At 41.2% G+C, this 20,365-nt stretch overlaps 1 protein-coding gene across 5 annotated transcripts in view; it reads left to right on the plus strand.

The window, feature by feature from the left end:
- Positions 1–20,365, plus strand: part of TBC1D31 (TBC1 domain family member 31) — a 68,634-nt gene that overhangs the window by 11,560 nt on the left and 36,709 nt on the right. For all 5 annotated transcript variants that reach the window (XM_004743503.3, XM_004743502.3, XM_045078089.1 and 2 more), the window contains 5 exons: positions 405–583; positions 7,749–7,900; positions 11,546–11,705; positions 14,108–14,308; positions 20,047–20,223. In XM_004743503.3, the coding sequence (XP_004743560.1) occupies positions 405–583; positions 7,749–7,900; positions 11,546–11,705; positions 14,108–14,308; positions 20,047–20,223 (869 nt within the window). The remainder of the gene's footprint in view (positions 1–404; positions 584–7,748; positions 7,901–11,545; positions 11,706–14,107; positions 14,309–20,046; positions 20,224–20,365) is intronic.

Raw genomic sequence — 20,365 nt, forward strand, 5'->3', positions numbered from 1 at the left:
TGTTTTTTTTTTTTTAAATAAAGATTTTATTTATTTATTTGACAGAGAGATCACAAGTAGGCAGATAGGTGGAAAGAGGGGAAAGCAGGCTCCCTGCTGAGCAGAGAGCCGATGCAGGGTTTGATCCCAGGACCCTGAGACCATGACCTGAGCGGAAGGCAGAGGCTTAACCCACTAAGCCACCCAGGCGCCCCTGAAAGCTGTTCTTAAGCCCTTCCTCATTTGGCCTTGTCACCTTGCGTGTTGGTGACGGGCATGTTATGTGCTCCGTGGTGCGTTTATTCTACTGGCTTTTTCTTTTGTAGATGTTGAGCGCAGGTGTCTCGTAAATACCAGCCATCAGTGAATCCGGGCTGGGATGAGCTACAGTATTCTACCTGTGTAACTTCTACTTTCTGCCACAGTTAGCAAGGAGCTGGTTAGCTGGATGAGAGGACATGAGTCGTCCGTGTTCTCGATCTCCGTGCATGCCTCCGGGAGATACGCCATCACCACTTCTTCTGACACGGCCCAGCTGTGGGACTTGGATACCTTTCAGAGGAAAAGAAAGCTGAATATTCGACAGTCTGTGGGTATCCAAAAGGTCAGTGGAGGTGGGGTGCATCTTGGCCTTTTGTGCTTCTCGGACTAGTTTCTTGGTCAGTAGGATTTATAGGTGACATAAGAGTAATGAATGATTCACTTTGTCCCACATAGCTGTGTTCTCGTAACACAGTAACACGCAAAGCAGAGTGGCCCATCGGAATGAAGATGTTGCCTGTGGCTAAAGTTTATAACCTACTGAGCTTTTTGTCTTAAAAAAATTTCAAACATAGGGGCACCTGGGTTGCTCAGTAGGTTAAGCTTCTGCCTTTGGCTCAGGTCATGATCTCAGGGTCCTGGGATCGAGCCCCGCATCAGGCTCTCTGCTCAGCAGGGAGCCTGCTTCCCTCTGTCTCTCTGCCTGCTGCTCTGCCTACTTGTGATTCTCTCTGTCAAAAAAAAAACTCAAACAGAGTAGATTTGTAAGAATTTCACAGTGAACCCATATATTCCGTTAGATTCTGCCCTTAACATGTTCCTTTATTATCTTTTACTGTACTTATGTCCCTAGACTGTATTCTGGGTCTATCCATCTTTCTGTCCCTCCATTTATTCTTTTTTTTTATTTTTAAGATTTTATTTATTTATATATATGTCAGAGAGAGAGAGCACAAGCAGGCAGAGTGGCAGGCAGAGGCAGAGAGAGAAGCAGGCTCCCTGCCGAGCAAGGAGCTGAATGTGGAACTTGAACCTAGGACCCTGGGATCACAACCTGAGCCGAAGGCAGCAGCCCAACCGACTGAGCCACCCAGGCATCCCTTTTTTTTTTTCATTTTAAAGTGAATTGCAGACGTCAGTATACTTGCCCAAAAATATTTCAGCCTGAATTTAATTGACTAGGTTTCAGTATTTGTTGATGTGGAATTTATATATGATGAAATGCACAGATCTTGAGTATTCATTTGTTAAGTTTTGTCAAATACATACACTTTTGTAACCTGTGCAGACCTATTACTTTCATCATTTGAGAAAGTTCTCTCTTTTCCCTATCCAGGGAAGCACTATCCTGATGTCTTTCCACCGTAGATAAGTTTTGTCCTAAAATTTCAAACAGAGAACTAGTCAGAAATGGTAATTGTAAAGCTTTTCTCCTTCTGCATGAGGGTTTTGAGATTCATGCATGGTGTTGGACTTACCCGTAGTTCATTCCTTTTTATTGTTGATCTCTATTCCTTTGTATGCATATATCAGTTTTAAAAAAAATAACGACTTCTTTTGCCTTTAAGGCTTAATTTTGCTTTCTCCATTTGATTAGCCTAATATTGTTTTCAGGATCGTCTGAGTCTCCTGTGTGATTCATTCTGTTGCTTCTGGTTATATTGTCCATGCGGTATTGCTTTTAATTTCTTGGTCGTTAATGTGAACAGCTAACAGTGCATGTCAACCAGAAATGTATTTTGTAGTCTCCATGGAAATCTCAGAGTTCTTTAGATTGTCTTTAATAATTAAAAAGAGATAAAAGTTGTAGCCACCTTATTCTTTAGGGGTTTAGGCCAAATATCTTAGTAGGTCTTTTCTTCTTTAATTGCTTCAGCATTAAATTGAATTCTAAATTCAAAAGAAGAACACATTGGGAATTGAACCCACAATGGAAACAGAGTTATGAAACAGTGACACAAAAACCATCTGTTCTTTTTACCATGAAGTTAAAATTACTAGATGCTGGATCGTTGCCAATTCTAACCTTGCTTGGTCATTTAGACATCTTAGTTTAAAAGATGGGACTCCAAATGTTAGCAATATGAGAATAAAATAAAGAAAACATATGTAGAATATGCAGTATGCATATAGGTATATTGTTCTAGAATAATAGGCTATCTTAGTCTGTACATTACCTGCAAACTTTTTCTCGAAGGACCCACTAATAAATATTCTTGGTTTTACAGACCAAGAGCAAAGTTGAGGATATTATGTATGTACTTATATAACCATCTACAATGAAATAATTTTAAAATGTAAAAACCGTTCTTAGCTTCTGGGCTATACAAGAGCTGAAGGGGCCAGACTGTTGCCACTCCTGGCTTATTCTGTTGAAAATAGAAAGTAATTTTAAACTAATCTTAAAGTAAAACTTTATTCTTACCAAGTTTTTACTAAATTTTTGTTTTTTTTCCAGTTTCTGATTCTTTATTTTAAACAGAACTTTTGTGACTTTGTATGTGTGTGTGTGTGTGTGTGAGAGAGAGAGAGAGAGATACAAGGTGACAAATGATGCTGTGCACAGTCTCCTTTTATCATGGCTCCTTTTAATCTAAAATAGTCTTCTACTGGGGCACCTGGGTGGCTCAGTTGGTTAAGCATCCGACTCCTGATTTTGGCTCAGGTCATGATCTCCAGGTGATGAGATCGAGCCCCGCGTTGGGCTCTACCCTCAGTGGGGAGTCTGCCTAAGATTCTCTTGTCTCCCTGTTCCTCTGCCTTCCCCACACATGCCCCCCACTCAAATAAATCTTTAAAAATAAAATAAAATAGCCTTTTACCATTTATCCCATGACATTTATTCATTTATTTATTTTGAGAGCAACCAGGCTAGTTGTCCTAGAAAATGCCCCAAATTCTGAATAAGTATAACTATTCATTCATCATTATGTCATTTAACTTATTCTTTCATTTGCATTTCTTGTCAGACAGAAGTTGCGTCTAAAGTCTTGAGTAGATTCCTGTTCAGCATTTTCGACGAGCTATTTACCTTGTGTGTAGGATGCAGATGGGAGCAGCAGGTACTGTAGGATTGACTCCAGGATGGGATGTGATCGCTTATACAGAGCACTGAGCACCTAGCACCTAGCACCTGCTCTGGTATAACAAATGCTTACAACCAAGTCAGCTACAGCTGCTGCGGCTTTTGCTGTTGTCTGTTGTTCTCATCTGTTATCTGGTTCTGCTGCGGGATTATCTCAGTGCAGTTAGTTATCTTCAAAAAGCTGTAAGGGAACTGTTCTGTCTCTTGTGAACTACATGAAATAGATAAATAGTGTCTCATTAGCCATACAGAAACCCGGAAGTTTTCAAGTAACTCACTTCATGGCAAAACCCAATCTTGTCTGAACTCATCTGGCAGCAAAACCTGAACTGAACCGCCAGGAGGCTGAAATGTTCATATATTTGAGTAACGGAGAGTTGCTCTGGGTTCCCCAGGGGTTCTACATACTGTTCCAGAACATACCTCATATTACCTTTCTCAGATTGGGAATAATTCTGAATTCAGGCATACACATCTAACACCAAGGGTTTCAGAAAAATAACTTTGGACCTTTGATTTCAAAATGTTTTTCTTTTCTTTTTTTCTTTTTTAAAGATTTTTAAAATTTAATTTAAAAAGGGGGAGCGTGCATGCATGCGCCAGCAGGGGGAGGGGCAGAAGCAGAGGGAGAGAGAGATTTTCAGGAAGACTCTCCACTGAGCACAGAGCCCAGCACGTGGCTCCCTCTACATCTTGAGATCATGACCGGAGCCAAAATCAAGCCTTGGACACTTCCCCGACGGAGCCACCCACGCGCCCCTGATTTCAAAATGTTTTTTAAAGAACCTGTCACTCCAACATCATTCCACTGGTTTTTGTCCCCTGTTATGGGAATAATCAATACCAGTTGTTGAGTTTTACTATATAACTAACAGTGTTTGTTATTTTTAAACTTAAATAATCCTAAAAGTAGATGCTATTCTCATTTTACAAATGGGGAATCTGCAGTTCAGAAGCATTAAGTAATGTGCCCAGTGTCACAGAGCTCACCAAAGACGTGTGGTTTGAATCTAAGCCTGTCTTATTCCAGAGTCACTCTATTGTACCGTATTGCCTCTCGGGTAAGCCAATTACACCTCTTCCTATGAGTAAATTTTGATTATTTTGTTGATGTTGGAGGTAGAATATTTAAATTAAATATTTACTTTGGGATTTTTAAAAATAAATCTTAGGGTTTCTGATTACTGTGGTTCAGTATGTATCGGAAAAGGTTGTGATGGATATGAGGAAATGTTTAAGAAAAAAACATGTTACTGAATTTAGTCTCTGTATACAGTGGGCGCTCACTAAATTTCCGCTGAATTGTGTATTTGGTTTAGCTTGCTCTTTATTATTGTACTGAACTCTCAACTTTGGAAAGAGTTCACCTAATTCTCACAAGTGAGTTGGAAAGGCTAGGATTTTCATATTTTATGAGGAAAACCTTTTACCCAACCCTCCAAAAAGTGTATTTTGTTAGTGCTTTTCAAGCTTTTTCTAAGCTTTTTATGATTGTCAAGAGATAACACTATCTGAATAATGACACGATTCATTAGGAACAATTTTATAATCATTAAAATCTGGCAATTAAAATCACAAATCTAGTAATGAATAATCATGTAGGCAATAATCTATCACAGCTCTTCCCCTAAAATAGCAGTTGGTGTTCATTAATTTTTAAGCTTTGGCTTCTCCCAGTAGGAATAAACTTTATTACTTTTTTAGAAAAATATTGCTAATTGTAATAAAAATCTTAAGTCACTTTTTTTGACATCGGCTTTCAAACAGCATTTCCGTGCAATAATTATAGATCACAATGTGTTTATTTCATATTCTTTCAATAAGGGCTGTCATAAATCTTCCTGAACCAGTTGGCAAACCATCTACCAGAGATAGTCTTTGACAAAGTGAGCCAAGGACAAAAGTGGGGGTTGATTCAGGCAAGGACAGCAGTCGAATTAGCATTTTTTATTTTGTCTTATTAGCATTAACACTGAGTAGATTGTTTTAATTAACCGGTAAGTCCCGTAGTGCATTATGTGTGTGTGTACGTATGGGTTGTGGTTTTTTTTTTTTTTTTAGCACTATTATTTTAAGAGATACTGTTACATGCATATGAGAAAAATAGTTCATGATAAAACCTTCAACTGTCATTATAAAATTTGTAGGTTTCTTGGGGCACTTGATATACATAATATCAGTCAGTTGAGCGTCTTACTCTCTATTTCCGCTCAGGGTCCTGAGATGGAGTGCTGTGTCAGGCCCGTGCGGGACGTGGAGCCTGCTGAAGATTTTCTGTCTCCCAGCCTCTGCCCCACACTCCACCTCTAAGGGGGAAAAAAAACTATTAAAAAAATTACGGGTTTCAATCCTCTGAAATTTTGATAGTAATATAGTAATAACATTAATTATTAGAATCATTTCTTAACTGCATATATATAATAGACTGGGTGACGACACAAATTAGATGCAAGGTTGCAGAAGTATTGCATTTAGGTGCCTTACGGATTCATTATGTTTGCGATGCTGGCGGAAGCCACGGGCGATTTGGTTTTGAGCCTGCTTTCCCCCAGACAGTCGTTTTGGGTCTGCTCCCTGTCATCACTATGATGACGGCCTCCAGACTAAATACTCAGGAGAAATTCCAGTGTTCCAAACGTTGCGCACCTCATTCCCAAAGAATGTAGCATTTCAGAGAAGATGGGCCTCCTTCGGACACTAGAAAATGGTGAAGGTGGGCTACCAGTCAGGGGTCAGAATGCGAGGCTACAGATTGTTCAAGGTGTTCTGCCTCCGGGGTGAGTCCCTGTTCCGCTGTAATACGAATCCAAATCATATATTCTTTTTTTTTTTCTAAAGATTTTATTTATTTATTTGACAGACAGAGATCACAAGTAGGCAGAGAGAGGGGAGAAAGCAGGCTCCCTGCTGAGCAGAGAGCCCAATGTGGGGCTCGATCCCAGGACCCTGAGATCATGACCTGAGCCGAAGGCAGAGGCTTTAACCCACTGAGCCACCCAGGCACCCCCAAATCATATATTCTTAAAAGAATAATAAAGCTTATAAAGACAGACCAGCAGAAACAAGGACAAAATAAATTCCAATATAAAATATTATAATAAGCTGTAATGCCAGTAAGAAGGCTATTCCAGCTGGGAGTCAAAAAATAAAGAGCTAGAGATGTAACTAAGGATCCACCACGTGAGATGTCCCAGGCTATGCGAGAAGACTATTTTGAGATGATGGGCAGGAGTATGTTCTTCGGGCACAGGTTTCTTCCATTTTCTTTCCTTCTTTTCTTTTCCCTCCCTCCCTTTGTATGCTTTACACAAATGACACACAAAATCGTACTAGAGGCCATCAACATTCTCATGAGAAAATGATGAATTTTAACTAAAATTTTGTATGATCAAAAGCAGCATTATTCAGAGCGTATGTAATAGAAACACAGAAATTAGAGTAAAATAAGTATTTCCAACTTTGCTACAAGCTTAGTTGCAATTGTCCATGAAATAAGTTGAGTCCCTTAACAAAACATCATGGTTTTGTTTTCAACTTTTTACTTTAAAAAAAAAAATTTTTTTTTTAAGATTTTATTTATTTATTTGACAGAGATCACAAGCAGGCAGAGAAGCAGGCAGAGAGAGTGGGGGAGGGAGGCTCCCCGTTGAGCAGAGAGCCCGATGCGATTTGGGGCTTGATCCCAGGACCCTGGGATCATGATCTGAGCCCAAGGCAGAGGCTTTAACCCACTGAGCCACCCAGGCGCCCCTCAACTTTTTACTTTTATAAATAATGCTCAACAAACATTTGTATACATTTATCTCAAAGCACCTTGTTGATTTTTTTCTTCCAAAGGATTAGCTCTTAGAAACACACTGATTGGTTCAGAAGAGATATGTATTTTCAAGGCTGTTGAGATAGGTCATGTGGTGTCTGTAATCAGTTTTTATTACCAGCATCCTGGTCGGACATTGCCCGTTTCCTCTACTCTCAGCAGCATTTAATATGTAATCTTTATGAGTAGTTCCTGTTTCATGTCATGTTGATAGTAGTTGTAGTTCATGAACAGAGTTCACATGTTAGTGTATGTCTAGCTTATATATGTGTTTATGTTATTTTTAAAGTCAGTTTGATACACATAGTGTTATTTTCACTTGAAACTTTTATAAGGGTAAATATTTTTAAATTGTTACTTTGTATTTTATGAACTGCCTAGTCAATTTAGTCCCCAATTTTTTTATTTAAAGAGTTTTACCTTTTCTTTTCAGTTTTATAATAGTATACGAGATTTCAGTGTTATCCCGTCCTGTGTCATAAATGTATATTTTTTTGAGTTTAAGAAAAAGTAATTTTTCAAACTAAAGATCGACAACTTGTATAATTTTAAATGTAAAGAGAGCTGTGGGCTACACGAACAAGAACTGTTTTTCTCCCTCTCTAGGTATTCTTTTTGCCATTAAGTAATACGATCCTCAGCTGTTTCAAGGATAACTCCATCTTCGCCTGGGAATGTGATACTCTTTCTTGCAGATACCAGCTGCCAGCTCCACCTGAAAGCTCTAGTATATTATACAAAGTATTTGCCGTGACCAGGTAAGGTGCATTTCACTTTTTGGTTTGACTTTTTTTTTTTTTTAACGTAATCCCTCTACCCATCCTGGGGTTCAAACTCATGACCCTGAGATCAAGAGTCGTACATCTCTCTGGACTGAGCCAGCCAGGCACCCTAGATGTAAATTTTTTAAAAAATGTTATTTTATTTAAATTCGGTTGATTAACGTGTAGTGCATCCCTAGTTTCAGAGAGAGCTCAGTGATGCATCAGTTGTGTGTGACACCCTGTGCTCATTCTGTCCTGTGAACTTGAGGCCTGTCACCCAGTTACCCCCTCCCTCCCCACCTCCCCTCCAGTAACCCTTACTTTGTTTCCTAGAGTTAAGAGTGTCTTACGGTTTGTATCCCTCTCCGATCCAAATGTACATTTTTAAAACACAGAATTTTTAAGAATTCTAGCTTCCAGGAAAATTTAACGAATTTTCATTCTGTTTTCATTATCTTATCGTCATGTGAGAAAATATTCCTTCGAACTTATATACGTTCTGTAGAACTTTTTCTTTTTAACTTACTGTGGCAAATTTCAAATGTACATAAAAATAGAAGAATACAGGAAACCCTAATTGTAGCATTCTCATTAGCTATAATAACTTATAGCCATTTTTATTTTATCTATAACTCAACCTGTTACTACCTTCTACTGCCTACTGCATTAATTTAAAGCAAAACCCAAGCAATATCATTTCATCCATAAATATTTCAGTGTGTATCTCTAAAGAAAGGGTCCTTTTTGGAACATAACCATAGTACTATTGTCACTTTTTCCCCCCCAAGTTTTTATTTAAACTCCAGTTAGTTAACCCATTTATCACACTTTTTAAAAATGATTAATTTCTTAATATTGTCATATAACAGTCTTTGTTCAAATCAGGAACCAAACAAGTTTCACATAGTGTCTTGGATGATATATCCCTTTTCTAAGGTTTTCCTTGCTATTTGCTTGTTAAGGAACTGGTCTTTTGTCCTATAGCACTCTCTATATTTTAGGTTTTGCTTTTTATATCCCTGTGTTAGTGTTTAATATGATCCTGTCTTGTCTGTATTTCCTGTATACTGGTCACACCTAGATTTCCTATAAATTGGAGGCTTGGTCTGATTCAGGCTTGATTTGGGGTCAGGAAGACATGATAATGATAATGGTTTGCATACTTTCATCAGAAGAACACTTCTTTCGTGATTTAGTGGCTAGTGGCCATCGATGATCATGACCTAGAACCAGTATTGCCTTAAAGGTTAGCAAAATGGTGCCAGGCTAATTCTGTCATTCCTTCTTCCCTTATTTACCAGAAACCTTCTGTAGAGAGGAACTTCCTCTCGTCCACTCTTTGGTTATTTTATAACTGCAAAGGAAAGTCAGGATAAATGCTTGCTTTCCCCGTCTTTAAAAAAAAAAAAAAATTTTTTTTTTTAGTGGAGCCCAGTATGGGGCTCAATCTCATGACTCTGAGATCAAGAGTCAGACTGACTTTGACTGTCTGATTTTTTTTATGAAAAATAATAAATTGGTTTATTGGCATCTTTCAGAGGTCGCCAGTGAGGGCTTTGTCTCTTTGTGAATGAATGGATTTAATCATAGTCGAAGTGATTCAGTCTGTTAACATTATCCGTAGTAATGCTCCCGTTCTCTTCCCTGTGACCACTGGAATTCTTTCAAGTTGGCTCTGAAAACCCTTTGATACAACCTGAGTTGTCTGTTTTGAAAGCTCTCATTCTTGCTCATCTGACGAGATGTGTTCCAGGCTTATCTCACGCATTTTCTATCCCAAACCTGGAATCGGCCATTTTTCTAAAGCGCCTGGATTTGTTTTAGGGGGTGATGATATTTCAAAACCCAGTCTGGATGCTAGGGGTACTCCTCGTGTGACTGATCTGGTCACTGTCCTTGGGCCTTTTCAGTGGAAAGAGCTAGAAAATACATGTTATTTCCTTATTTTCCTCTCACCATCTTCGAAGTCATGAATAAATTCCATGAGTTCCACCGAGTGATACCGTGACTTGGTCTGACCTGTGCCTTGTCACAGCTATTACCCTCCTCCCACTACCCTGGCCTCTTTCGGACTCCTGTAATAGTCGCCTAATTTGGTCTCCTTGTTTTAAATTTCTTTTCCCTTCCTTTTCTTTTCTTTTCTTTTTTCTTTTTTTTTTTTTTGAGTTTATTTATTTATTTTGAGAGAGAGAGAGAGCACAAGCGGGGAGGAAAGGGGGAACCAGGCTTCCTGCTGAGCCCGGAGCCCAATGCAGGGCTCTGTCCCAGGACCCTGGGATCATGACCTCAGCCAAAGGCAGACGCTTAACTGACTGAGCCACCCAGATGCCCTGATAGAGTGGTCTTTTCTTTCTTTTTTTTTTTTTTTTAAAGATTTTATTTATTTATTTGAGAGAGAGACAGTGAGAGAGAACATGAGAGGCGAGACGGTCAGAGGGAGAAGCAGACTCCCCATGGAGCTGGGAGCCCGATGCGGGACTCGATCCCGGGACTCCAGGACCGTGACCTGAGCCGAAGGCAGTTGCTCAACCAACTGAGCCACGCAGGTGCCCTAGAGTGGTCTTTTTTTAAGTCATAAGTCGAATCATGTCACTTCCCTATTGAACTCCCTGAAAAGGCTTTACCTTACAGTCAGAATAAAATCCAAACTCCCCATAATATCCCTGAGGCCTCTGCCATCTGGCCTCGGTTTTCCTCGGTTTCCTCCTATTTACTTTCCCTTTAACACGATTCTGGCCACGATGGAACGTGCCTTCTCTGTCTTCCTGAGGGGGCTAACCTTATTCCTTTCTCAACAGCCACACATCGACCAGTCTGGAATACCGACCAGCATGGGATTCTTCCTCCAGATCATCCCGTAACTGGCCCACTCACATTTTTTAGGGAGTAGACCGTAGACCTTCCTCCTTTCCCAACCCTGTAACTCCCATCTCATGTTACAGCTCTTTATAAAACTTACCGGCAGCTGAGATCCCGTGCGTCTGTTTGCTGCCTTCCCTTCCTCTCGACTGAAAATCCCACAAGAGCCGGGATCCCGCCTGCCTGGTTCCCATTGTGTCCCTGGTGCCTGACAACACCTGGCTTGCAGTAGAGGCCTTGCAAGTCCTTGATGAATAAATGAGCAGCAGTGTCGCGAGCTAGTGCAGCGTATTACTTTTGTGCCTTGAAGAAGCAGCTTGGTTTGCGCAGGAAGAGAAGAAGTTGGGGCTTTTTGGGTTTTCATGTAGCAGTGCGGTACCAACTCAGTTTAGTCCTGTGTGAAGTAGAGGAAGTTGGGGAATGGTAATGACTTCGAGATTTTGGTGTAAAAGATAAATGTTACTCAGAAATCCTCAGTGAAGTCATCAAACAAGCATTTGTTAAGCTGGTATCTTGGTACAATACGTAAAAAATACACAGGCCGTAAACCTGAGCTTTCCCATATGGTAGCCACTGTTTGCATGGGACTGTTTAGTAAAAAATGAAGTTAATTTATTTCCTCAGAAGCATTAGGCACATTTCAAGTTCTCAGTCACATGTGGCCATAGTGAGCACGTTGGGCAGCGCGGGGAGAGAACATTTCGATCCCGCTGGGTCATGTTGGACCTCGCTGCTGGCAACAGTCCACCTGGTCATACTCCCTCACCTTTTGTTCCACAGAGATGGTCGCATCCTGGCTGCCGGAGGGAAGTCAAATCACCTTCACCTGTGGTGCTTGGACGCTAAACAGCTGTTCAGAATTATTCAGATGCCTACTAAAGTCCGAGCCATCCGCCACCTCGAATTTCTCCCCGATAGTTTTGATGCTGGTTCTAATCAGGTTAGTAAAATAAAGGTAGGACACTACACAATTTCTGAACTGTCTTTGCTTTTGTCCCGTGGTTGTTATAAGGACTTGAAATTGCTAAGATTACATGGAGTCTAAAATTGAAAAAAATTTACAATATTAGCTTCTGTGTATTATTGACAATTTACCCTTTTTCTAAAATCAGTGTGCTCTAACTATGTGTCAGGCTCTATGGTTTACAGGGTGCTTTAGCATGTTGTTTTTTATTTGCACCATTACGTGGACTGACATTAAAACTTAGAAACATGAAGTGATTTGTCAACATTCCTATTAATTGTAAGGATTAAAGGGGGAAGTAGAATTTAAATTTTTCTTTTTGTTGTACTGTTTGATCTACCATAACTGTACCTCAGTTTTGTGAAACATGTTTTCTTTGTAACTTGCCTTAGTTTATAGAGTACCCCCACCACACATAACATTTTGTAAAAATTTTCTTTGCTTATGTATTTTATTTCATTTTATTCCTTTTTAAAAGTAGACTCCGCACCCAACATGGGGCTTAAACTCACGACCCTGAGATCAGAGTCACATTCTCTACAGACTGAATCAACCAGGCACCCTCACACCATTTTTCTTTTTAATAGTTGAGTAGTCAGACTTTAGCTTCCTTATCATAATTTGACTGTTTTGAGTCTTGTACTTTAAAAAGTTATATATAACTCATGACCCTGACATCAAGAGTCACGTGGTCTGCCAACTAAGCTGGCCAAGTACTCCTAACATAAGGTTTTTGAATAGACAAGCATTCACAACATAAAAACATTTAAAAAAATAAATAAAATAAAAGGAAAGTAAAAACATAAAAGATAAAAAAAATAAAATATAAAAAACATTTAAAAATAAGACAATGATGTGAAATCTCTTATTCTTCTCTCCCTTTTGCCCAGTTACTCACTCTCCATAACCTCTGTTGTTCTAAGTCCAGTCTTTCTCCCACTTTTTTAATGCAGCTTTGTGCCTTGCATTTCTTTACTTTTTTTTTTTTTGCTTTTCTTCACTTAATTGACCTTAAAGATTGTTCTGTATCAGTACAGAATTTCTTTTTTTTTTTAACATCTCTATAGTATTTCATAATTTTTTAACCAGTGTTTAGTTATTGGGCACCTAGCCTATTTTTAGTTCTTCTTTACTACAAATAATGGTGCACTGAGCGGTGTCCTGATGGCTCAGTCAGTGAAGTGTCTGCCTTGGGCTCAGATCATGATCTCAGGGTCCTGGGATCGAGCCCCAAATTGAGCCCTGCATTGAGCTCTATACTCACCAGGAAGTCTGCCTCTGCCCCTCCCCGTGCTGTCTTATTCTCTTTCTCTCAAATAAATAAAATCTTAAAAAGCAAACAAACAAATAACGGTGCGCTGGATAACTTTTTGCATGTACCATTTCACACACCCCATTTCACCCAGAGCTGAAACAGTAGGGTCAAGGTGATGTGCGTCTGTCATTTTGAGGATCTTGCCAAATTGCCCTCTAGAAAGGTTGCATCAACTATGAATGGGGGGGGTTCCGCCAGCCTGACCCGACAGAAGAGATTGCCACCTCCAGACTGCTTCCAGCCACTTCCAGACTGTCACCTCTCGTGTAGCAGGTGACGTCAGCATCTCGGTGCAGCCCGTGGTGGGCGGAGAAGCCGGGTGTGGACAAGCCAGTAGAGGGCTCTACTGTGTATTGACTTACACTTTTTTAGTACTTATTTTTAATTTTTCAAATTACGTGAGTTAAAACTAAGTTTTCCCCCCTTTAAAAACCAGTTTCCCGTTCCCCTTCCTTGCAGCCCACAGGCTTGCTTTCTCTATTCCCTCTTACACCTGCCAGAGTCAGGTTTCTGGCGACGCAGCAGGACCCGTGCTCGTTCTGATCAGGCCGTGGGGCTGGTGAACGAAAACAAAGCCTCCTCCCTCCTTGCCTTGACAGCCAGAGCGGAGGCCGAAGTGAAGGACTGTCTAATCAGCCGTATTCCTCTGAAGGGTCTGGTACGGATGCTTCCTGCCACAGTCCCCTGGGATGGGCACCTTGCTGCTTCTGGTCAGAGCCAGGCTTATCTAGACCTAAAAGGGGCAAATGTACATGAGCCTTAATTAGGAATTTTGAATGCAACGTCTCTTTACCAGTAGAATCTCTGACTCTCCTCCCCTCAAAAAAAGAAAAAAACAAGCCCATATATAACTATATACACATATGTACATGTAAGTATGTGTAGTTTCATGTTAAGGAGTTGACTGTTTTTAATTGTATAATTGACATAAAACATTAGGTTCATAATGATTTGATATTTGTACACATTGTATAATGATCATGTAGTAACTCTAGTTAACTTCTGAGACCTTTGACTTTCTAAATGTGTTTTTGGAACTCATATTGTTTCTCTTTACCCTTAGGTTCTTGGAGTGCTAAGTCAAGATGGTATAATGAGATTCATCAATACACAGACTTGTAAACTTCTCTTTGAAATTGGGAGTCTTGATGAAGGAATTAGCTCATCAGTAATTAGCCCACATGGACGGTACATTGCCTCCATTATGGAAAACGGAAGTCTGAACATATACTCAGTTCAAGCTCTAACCCAGGAAATAAATAAGGTATGTGATCAAGTAAAGAACATCACAATTTTTTTTTTAAGATTTAAATGCTGTATCATCAAAAATAAAATCTTGGCGCGCCTGGGTGGCTCAGTCGGTTAAGCGTCAGTCTTCGGCTCAGGTCATGATCCCAGGGTCCTGGGATAGAGCCCTGCATCGGGCTCTCTGCTCAGTGGGGAGCCTGCTTCTCCCTCGGTGCTTTCCCTTCCTTTCTTTCTCTCAAATAAATAAAATCTTAAAAACAGACAAAATTTTTATGCCATGATTTTCTAAATTCCTTGGACCTTATCCATACATCTGGTGTTGGGTTTTTTTCCCCTCTTCCTCCCAAAGCCGCATGTCCCTTACAACCCCAAGATTTAAGATTCACAGGCTCTACCCACTGAGTCAGCCAGGCCCCTCCACCCTGCGCTCAGCGCTGTGCTCCTTAACTTGCTGCCGTCCGCACAGGCATCTGTGTGGGTCCCTGTCCCGTTCAGCGTGCCTCGTGATCTCCTTCCCAGAAGACGTCTTCAATCCCGGCCTCTCCATTTCTGTCCCGGTCTCTCTCCCCATCTTACAGGCTAGAAATCTTGGCGCACGAGGACCGTTTCCATATATCTTTAGATCTAGCCAATATTAAGTCGTAATTCTTAAATTTGAAATAATACCTATATAAATGCAGCCTGTTGTCCCTCTCCACGTTAACCATCCCTGTATTTATACTGACTAACAACTCTTGCGTTCACAGTAATTTAATCCAAAATACCAAAACTCAAAGCCCTTGGGGCCTGCCTCTGCCCATCAGTCCACATTTTATATAGCATGGCTCCAGAAGAATACTGTCCTCATCGTTTCTAAGCAGCTTCCTTCCTTTCGCCTGATACTTGAAATCCACACTCGAAGGCCTGTCAGAGTCTTCTCTAATCTTGCCTACTCTGCTGTCTCACTTCCCCAGACTTGTAGCTTCCCTCACGTCCCCCCATAGAGTCCATTCTCATTTCTGCATCTGCAGCAGTGTTCATTTCACCTCAAGTCTACTTCCCACTTCTCCTTTATGGTTATCTAGAATTTCCCCAGCTTGTTGCCTAGTCTCATTGTCTGTGTGCAGCCTTGCGAGGTCCGGAGTCAGGCTGCTGGCCCTGAGAACTTTGCTGAGCACCTGGTCTGACCCATTTCCTTTTTTTTTTAAAGATTTTATTTATTTATTTGACAGAGAAGTAGGCAGGCGGCAGAAAGAGAGGAGGAAGCAGCCTGATGTGGGGCTCAATCCCAGGACCCTGAAATCATAACCTGAGCCGAAGGCAGAGGCTTTAACCTATTGAGCCACCCAGGCGCCCCGTGACCATTTCCTTTTATGGACGAAGAAGCTCGAGCCTCAGCCTCATCACACAGCTAGTCATCAGCTGGGCCCCGTGTTCGGTTCTTCAAATGACATAGTCTTTGTGCTATGTGTGTGCTCCTTCTCGTGCTCTTTATCTTCTTTTTTTTTTTTTTTTTTTTTTAATTAGACAAGTAATAATGTCGAGGCAGAAAAAAAATCAAAAGATAACAGATAAGTGAAGAGATGAGACTCACTCAGTCCCTCCTTTCTCAGATGATGTTGGGGGGATATTTTCCCAGGCTTTTTTTCCCTCTGTTTGTAAACGTGGAGAGTCCATGCTCAATCTTTGTGGATTCTGTAACAGTGAATTCGCCTCCTGGTAAAAACACACTTGTGACCCGGGGCAGGACTCAGCACACACTGACAGGCGTTCACACCAGCCGAGCCCCGGAGCCCCGAGGGGCTGAGCTCCTCTGCACCGGTCACGCCTGGCTGCGCTCGGCCTTCTTATTTCCACTCTCATTCTGCAAATGAGTGTCCTTTCCTCGGTCTGTTTACTGTCACATTTTTCCCATGTCTGTGCTTTTTGTTGTTGGTTTTGCTCTTTAAATGCCCCCCCACCGACCCCCCCGCACATCACTGACATGCTAAGCGCAGGAAGGTTGCGGTGCGGAAGCTCAGTCTGCGCACACTAATAGTGCTGTGGGCCTGAGTTCGGCGCTCACGAGTCAACCATGTGTGTGCAGCAACGGTCTTTGAACACAGACAGATGCTGGACAAAGTTCTATGTTGATCGGTTGACAGAAATGCTGTGATCACTGGCTCCCAGGGCCGAGCGGTATTTCCCCCAGGAGCGGCGATTCAGTATCACGAACTCGGTACTTGCAGCTTCTTTACAGGACAGGACTGCGGCGAATGCGGAGCATCTGCAATGTGTGTGCGCGTGCGCATTGCTACGTTTTCTTTAACCGTACGGAATCAGCCTCTACTGTTCGCGTAAACATTGGCAATTGTAATGACATTGTTTGCTCTTAAGGAGGGTTTTCAGCTTAGCTGAATTTTGCAGGAGCTAGGTACAGGGTATTAATAGATGTGGGCAGAGAGACCTGGGAAAAACCGGAGAGTAGGTCAGTGACTTCCTCTCTGCCGTTTGTTAAGCAAATTAACATCATACTGACTAGAAAAGCTAGCATATAACGGAAGTAGGATAATCCTTTTTTCTTTTGCTTTTGTACACATTCCCAGCACTATCTGTTTTCCTGACTTTTGCAGGCTTACAAGGAGGCTTAGGTCTGTAGTTTCTACAAAACTGACCCATGTCCCATTCCTTCAAGGTCTGTTTTTTGGCCATTGGAGAATTACTGGTATTGTGCTAATAAGGAAGCTAATTCCTACTTATGTATTGAAGCTTTAACACTACTAAGGTATGGCTATGCAGGCCATATCTTAGGCCCTAACTTTTTGGGAGATTGTATTTCATGGAAGCACGTGGAAGTCAAGAAGAAAAGATGTGGCACTAGAATAGAAAAGAAATTTTCTTTTTATTTACTTGACAGAGAGAGCACAAATAGGCAGAGGGAGAGGGAGAAGCAGGCTCTCCGCCAAGCAGGGCTCGATCCCAGGACTCCGGGATCATGACCTGAGCTGAAGGCAGATGCTCAACCAAGGGAGTCACGCAGACCCCCCTAGAATAAAAATTTTAGTAAAGATTTGGAAGAATGGGTTGAGTTTAGAAGATAATTCAAGGATATTAAAAGTGGGCAATATTCAGAAGTCAGACCAGGTTTAATTGCATTTCATAGATGAAATTAAAGAATTGAAAAATTAATCATAGACTAGGTGGCAATCATACTTTTTTTGGGGGGGGGAACCAGAGCTATTGTTTTATTGTCCATTATCCTTGAGTTCTTTCTTGATGTGAATAAAGGACAATGTCTCTGAGAAAAACACTATTTAAAAAACCTTATTGAGGGGCATCTGAGTGGCTCAGTGGGTTAAGCCTCTAAGGTTAAGCCTCTGCCTTCTGTTCAGGTCATTATCTCAGGGTCCTGGGATTGAGCCCTGCATCAGGCTCCCTGTTCGATGGGGAACCTGCTTCCTCCTCTCTCTCTGCCTGCCTCTCTGCCTACTTGTGATTCCTCTCTGTCAAATAAATAAATAAAACCTTAAAAAAAAATCCTTATAGAAACAGTTACAACTGTGGGCACTTGGGTGGCTCAGTTGGTTAAGCGTCTGTCTTCACCTCAGGTATGGTGATCCCGGGGTCCTGAGATTGAGTCCCACATTGGGCTCTCTGCTCAGCAGGGAGTCTGCTTCTCCCTCTCTGCCTTCTGCTCTGCCTACCTGTTCTTGTTCACATTGTCTCTCTCTGTCAAATAAACTTTAAAAAGAATAAAAAACAGTTACAACTTTAAATGCTTTTTATAGTAATTTCAAAGCAAAAATTTAGTATCTATGCCATGTATATTATCACATTACCTACTGTTTACATTTTACAGTGTTATGCATTCATCATGGCAATAAGGGAAGACTTTTTTTTAAGATTTTATTTATCTGAGGGGCACCTGGGTGGCTCAGTGGATTGAGCCTCTGCCTTCAGCTCAGGTCATGATCTCAGGGTCCTGGGATCAAGCCCCGCATTGGGCTGTCTGCTCAGCAAGGAGCCAGCTTCCCCCCCCCCCCGCCTGCCTCTCTGCCTACTTGTGATCTCTGTCAAATAAATAAATAAAATCTTTTAAAAAAAGATTTTATTTACCTAAATAAAATCTTTTAAAAAAAAGATTTTATTTATTTGAGAGAAAGCACGAGAGAGCTAGTGAGCATGAGCGACGGGGGGCAGGCATTGCGGGGGGCAGTGGGAGAGGGAGACTCCCCACCGAGCATGGAACCTGACACAGAGCTCGATCCCAGGACCCTGAGATCATGACCTGAGCTGAAGTCAGCTGCGTAACCCGACTGAGCCACCCAGGCGCCCCAGGGAAGACTTTTTTGGACTCAGACAGTAGGCTGCACGTTTCAAAAGCAGAAGTCCTAAACCCCTGAAGATAACATGAGAAAAGTCTTTGAAACCTCAAAGTAGTCTTTTAGTCATCTATGTTATAAAAAAGGGTCAAGATGTTTGCTTTGTTCTACTTTTTTCTTCTGGGAGTATGAGGGGAGGAGGTCAGAAAGTTTGGTGTCTTTTCAAAGAGCTTTCCCGAGGAGTGGTTATTCATTTTCATTAGACATTATCTTGGAAGATCACTGTCTGGCTTTCATGACAATGTGAATGCAAGGTACTGTGTCTAACGTGTGTTTTTTTGAAATCTAATGTGTCCACTTGGACATACGGTGTCTTCCCTGGGTTGTTCTTCTCTGTTTTCATATGAAAGGAATAGGAAACTTTGGCTTCCAGAAAAATCTTTTAAAAATCACACATCCACCTTGTCTTTGATTTGGGTCTGGGCTAATTACTAAGAAAACGTTTAGAATAATGGCCTCAAACATTTAAATGGTCTGTGAAAGTCATTGTACTTTCATAATATTTAGAACTCAGGAAGCCTGGGTTGCCTTATCTGCTCATTTCCTTTGAACACAGATCTTTTGGTTTCAAAGTGGTATTATTCATAGAGAAAATGTGCTAGTGAATCATTTTCCCTTAAGTAAATTGTTGGGGTTAATTTTCTTGTTATTTTCCCATAAAAATGAGAGGTGCTGTCCAAATTTCTCGTTAAGCTGTTGATGCCGTAGGGGACTAACAGCCTTCTCCGTGGAGTCAGGAACAGAGAGGCCGGCGTCCCATGCCTCTAGAGGAATGTCGTCTGACAACTCCCTCAAAGAAGTTTACTTGAGCCCGAAGAATACTAGGACGCTTCTCTCCCTGTTCTAGGAGGGCCCTATGTCCAACTGTGCCTTCTCTGCCGATTACCACAACTAACTTTATCACGCAAATGTAAAAAAAATGGATTAGGGGTGCTTGGGTGGCATCTGCCTTTGGCTCAGGTCGTGAAGGTCGTGAAGCCCTGGGGTCCTGGGATCGAGTCCCACATCGGGCTCTCCGCTCACTGGGGAGTCTGCTTCTTCCTCTGCCTCTGCCTCCTCCCCGCCCCGCACACGCTCACTTGCTCTTTCTCATGCTTGCTCTCTCAAATAAAACATCTTTAAAAAAAAATAGATTGATATACTATGATTTAAGGCCAGCTTTCAAGGGATAAATTTTGTGTTGTTGTTAATCATGTATCTTAATTGTGTTCTTCAAAGGAATTTGGCAGAAATTTGTTTTGATTTAACAACAAGGGAACATTCTTGGATATTTTATGGACACTTTTTGTTTGAAGAATAATGATGCATGTTAAGGCACATGATGAAACTGGTCACAACAACTTTTGCAAATCCTGCGTGGACAGGTCTGTTTTCCAAGGATAACCACTAGATTTTATTTTTTCCCCCTTTTTAGCCACCTCCTCCCTTAGTGAAAGTGATTGAAGATGTGCCCAAGCATAAACTGAATTCCGGGGACCTTAAGATGAAAGTAACAACGGGAAGGGTCCAGCGGCCGGCAAAATCAAGGGAAAACAGAATGCAAACCAGAATCCTGAAGCAAGACCTGGCTGGTAGTTTTGAAAATAAAGAGGTAAGAATATAGTATAATTACACTTCTGTTTGTCATAGACTCTGCTGTGGACAAGATACCTTAGGCCATCATCACTTGTCCCTCTCTTAGAAGTTAAAGGAAAGATACGAAGAGAAGAAAGTTGTATCTGAAATGACAACTT

The sequence above is a fragment of the Mustela putorius genome, unplaced genomic scaffold, assembly GCF_011764305.1.
Source record: "Mustela putorius furo isolate JIRA1106 unplaced genomic scaffold, ASM1176430v1.1 tig00000228_pilon_pilon_pilon, whole genome shotgun sequence".
NCBI classification, from domain to species: Eukaryota; Metazoa; Chordata; class Mammalia; order Carnivora; family Mustelidae; genus Mustela; species Mustela putorius.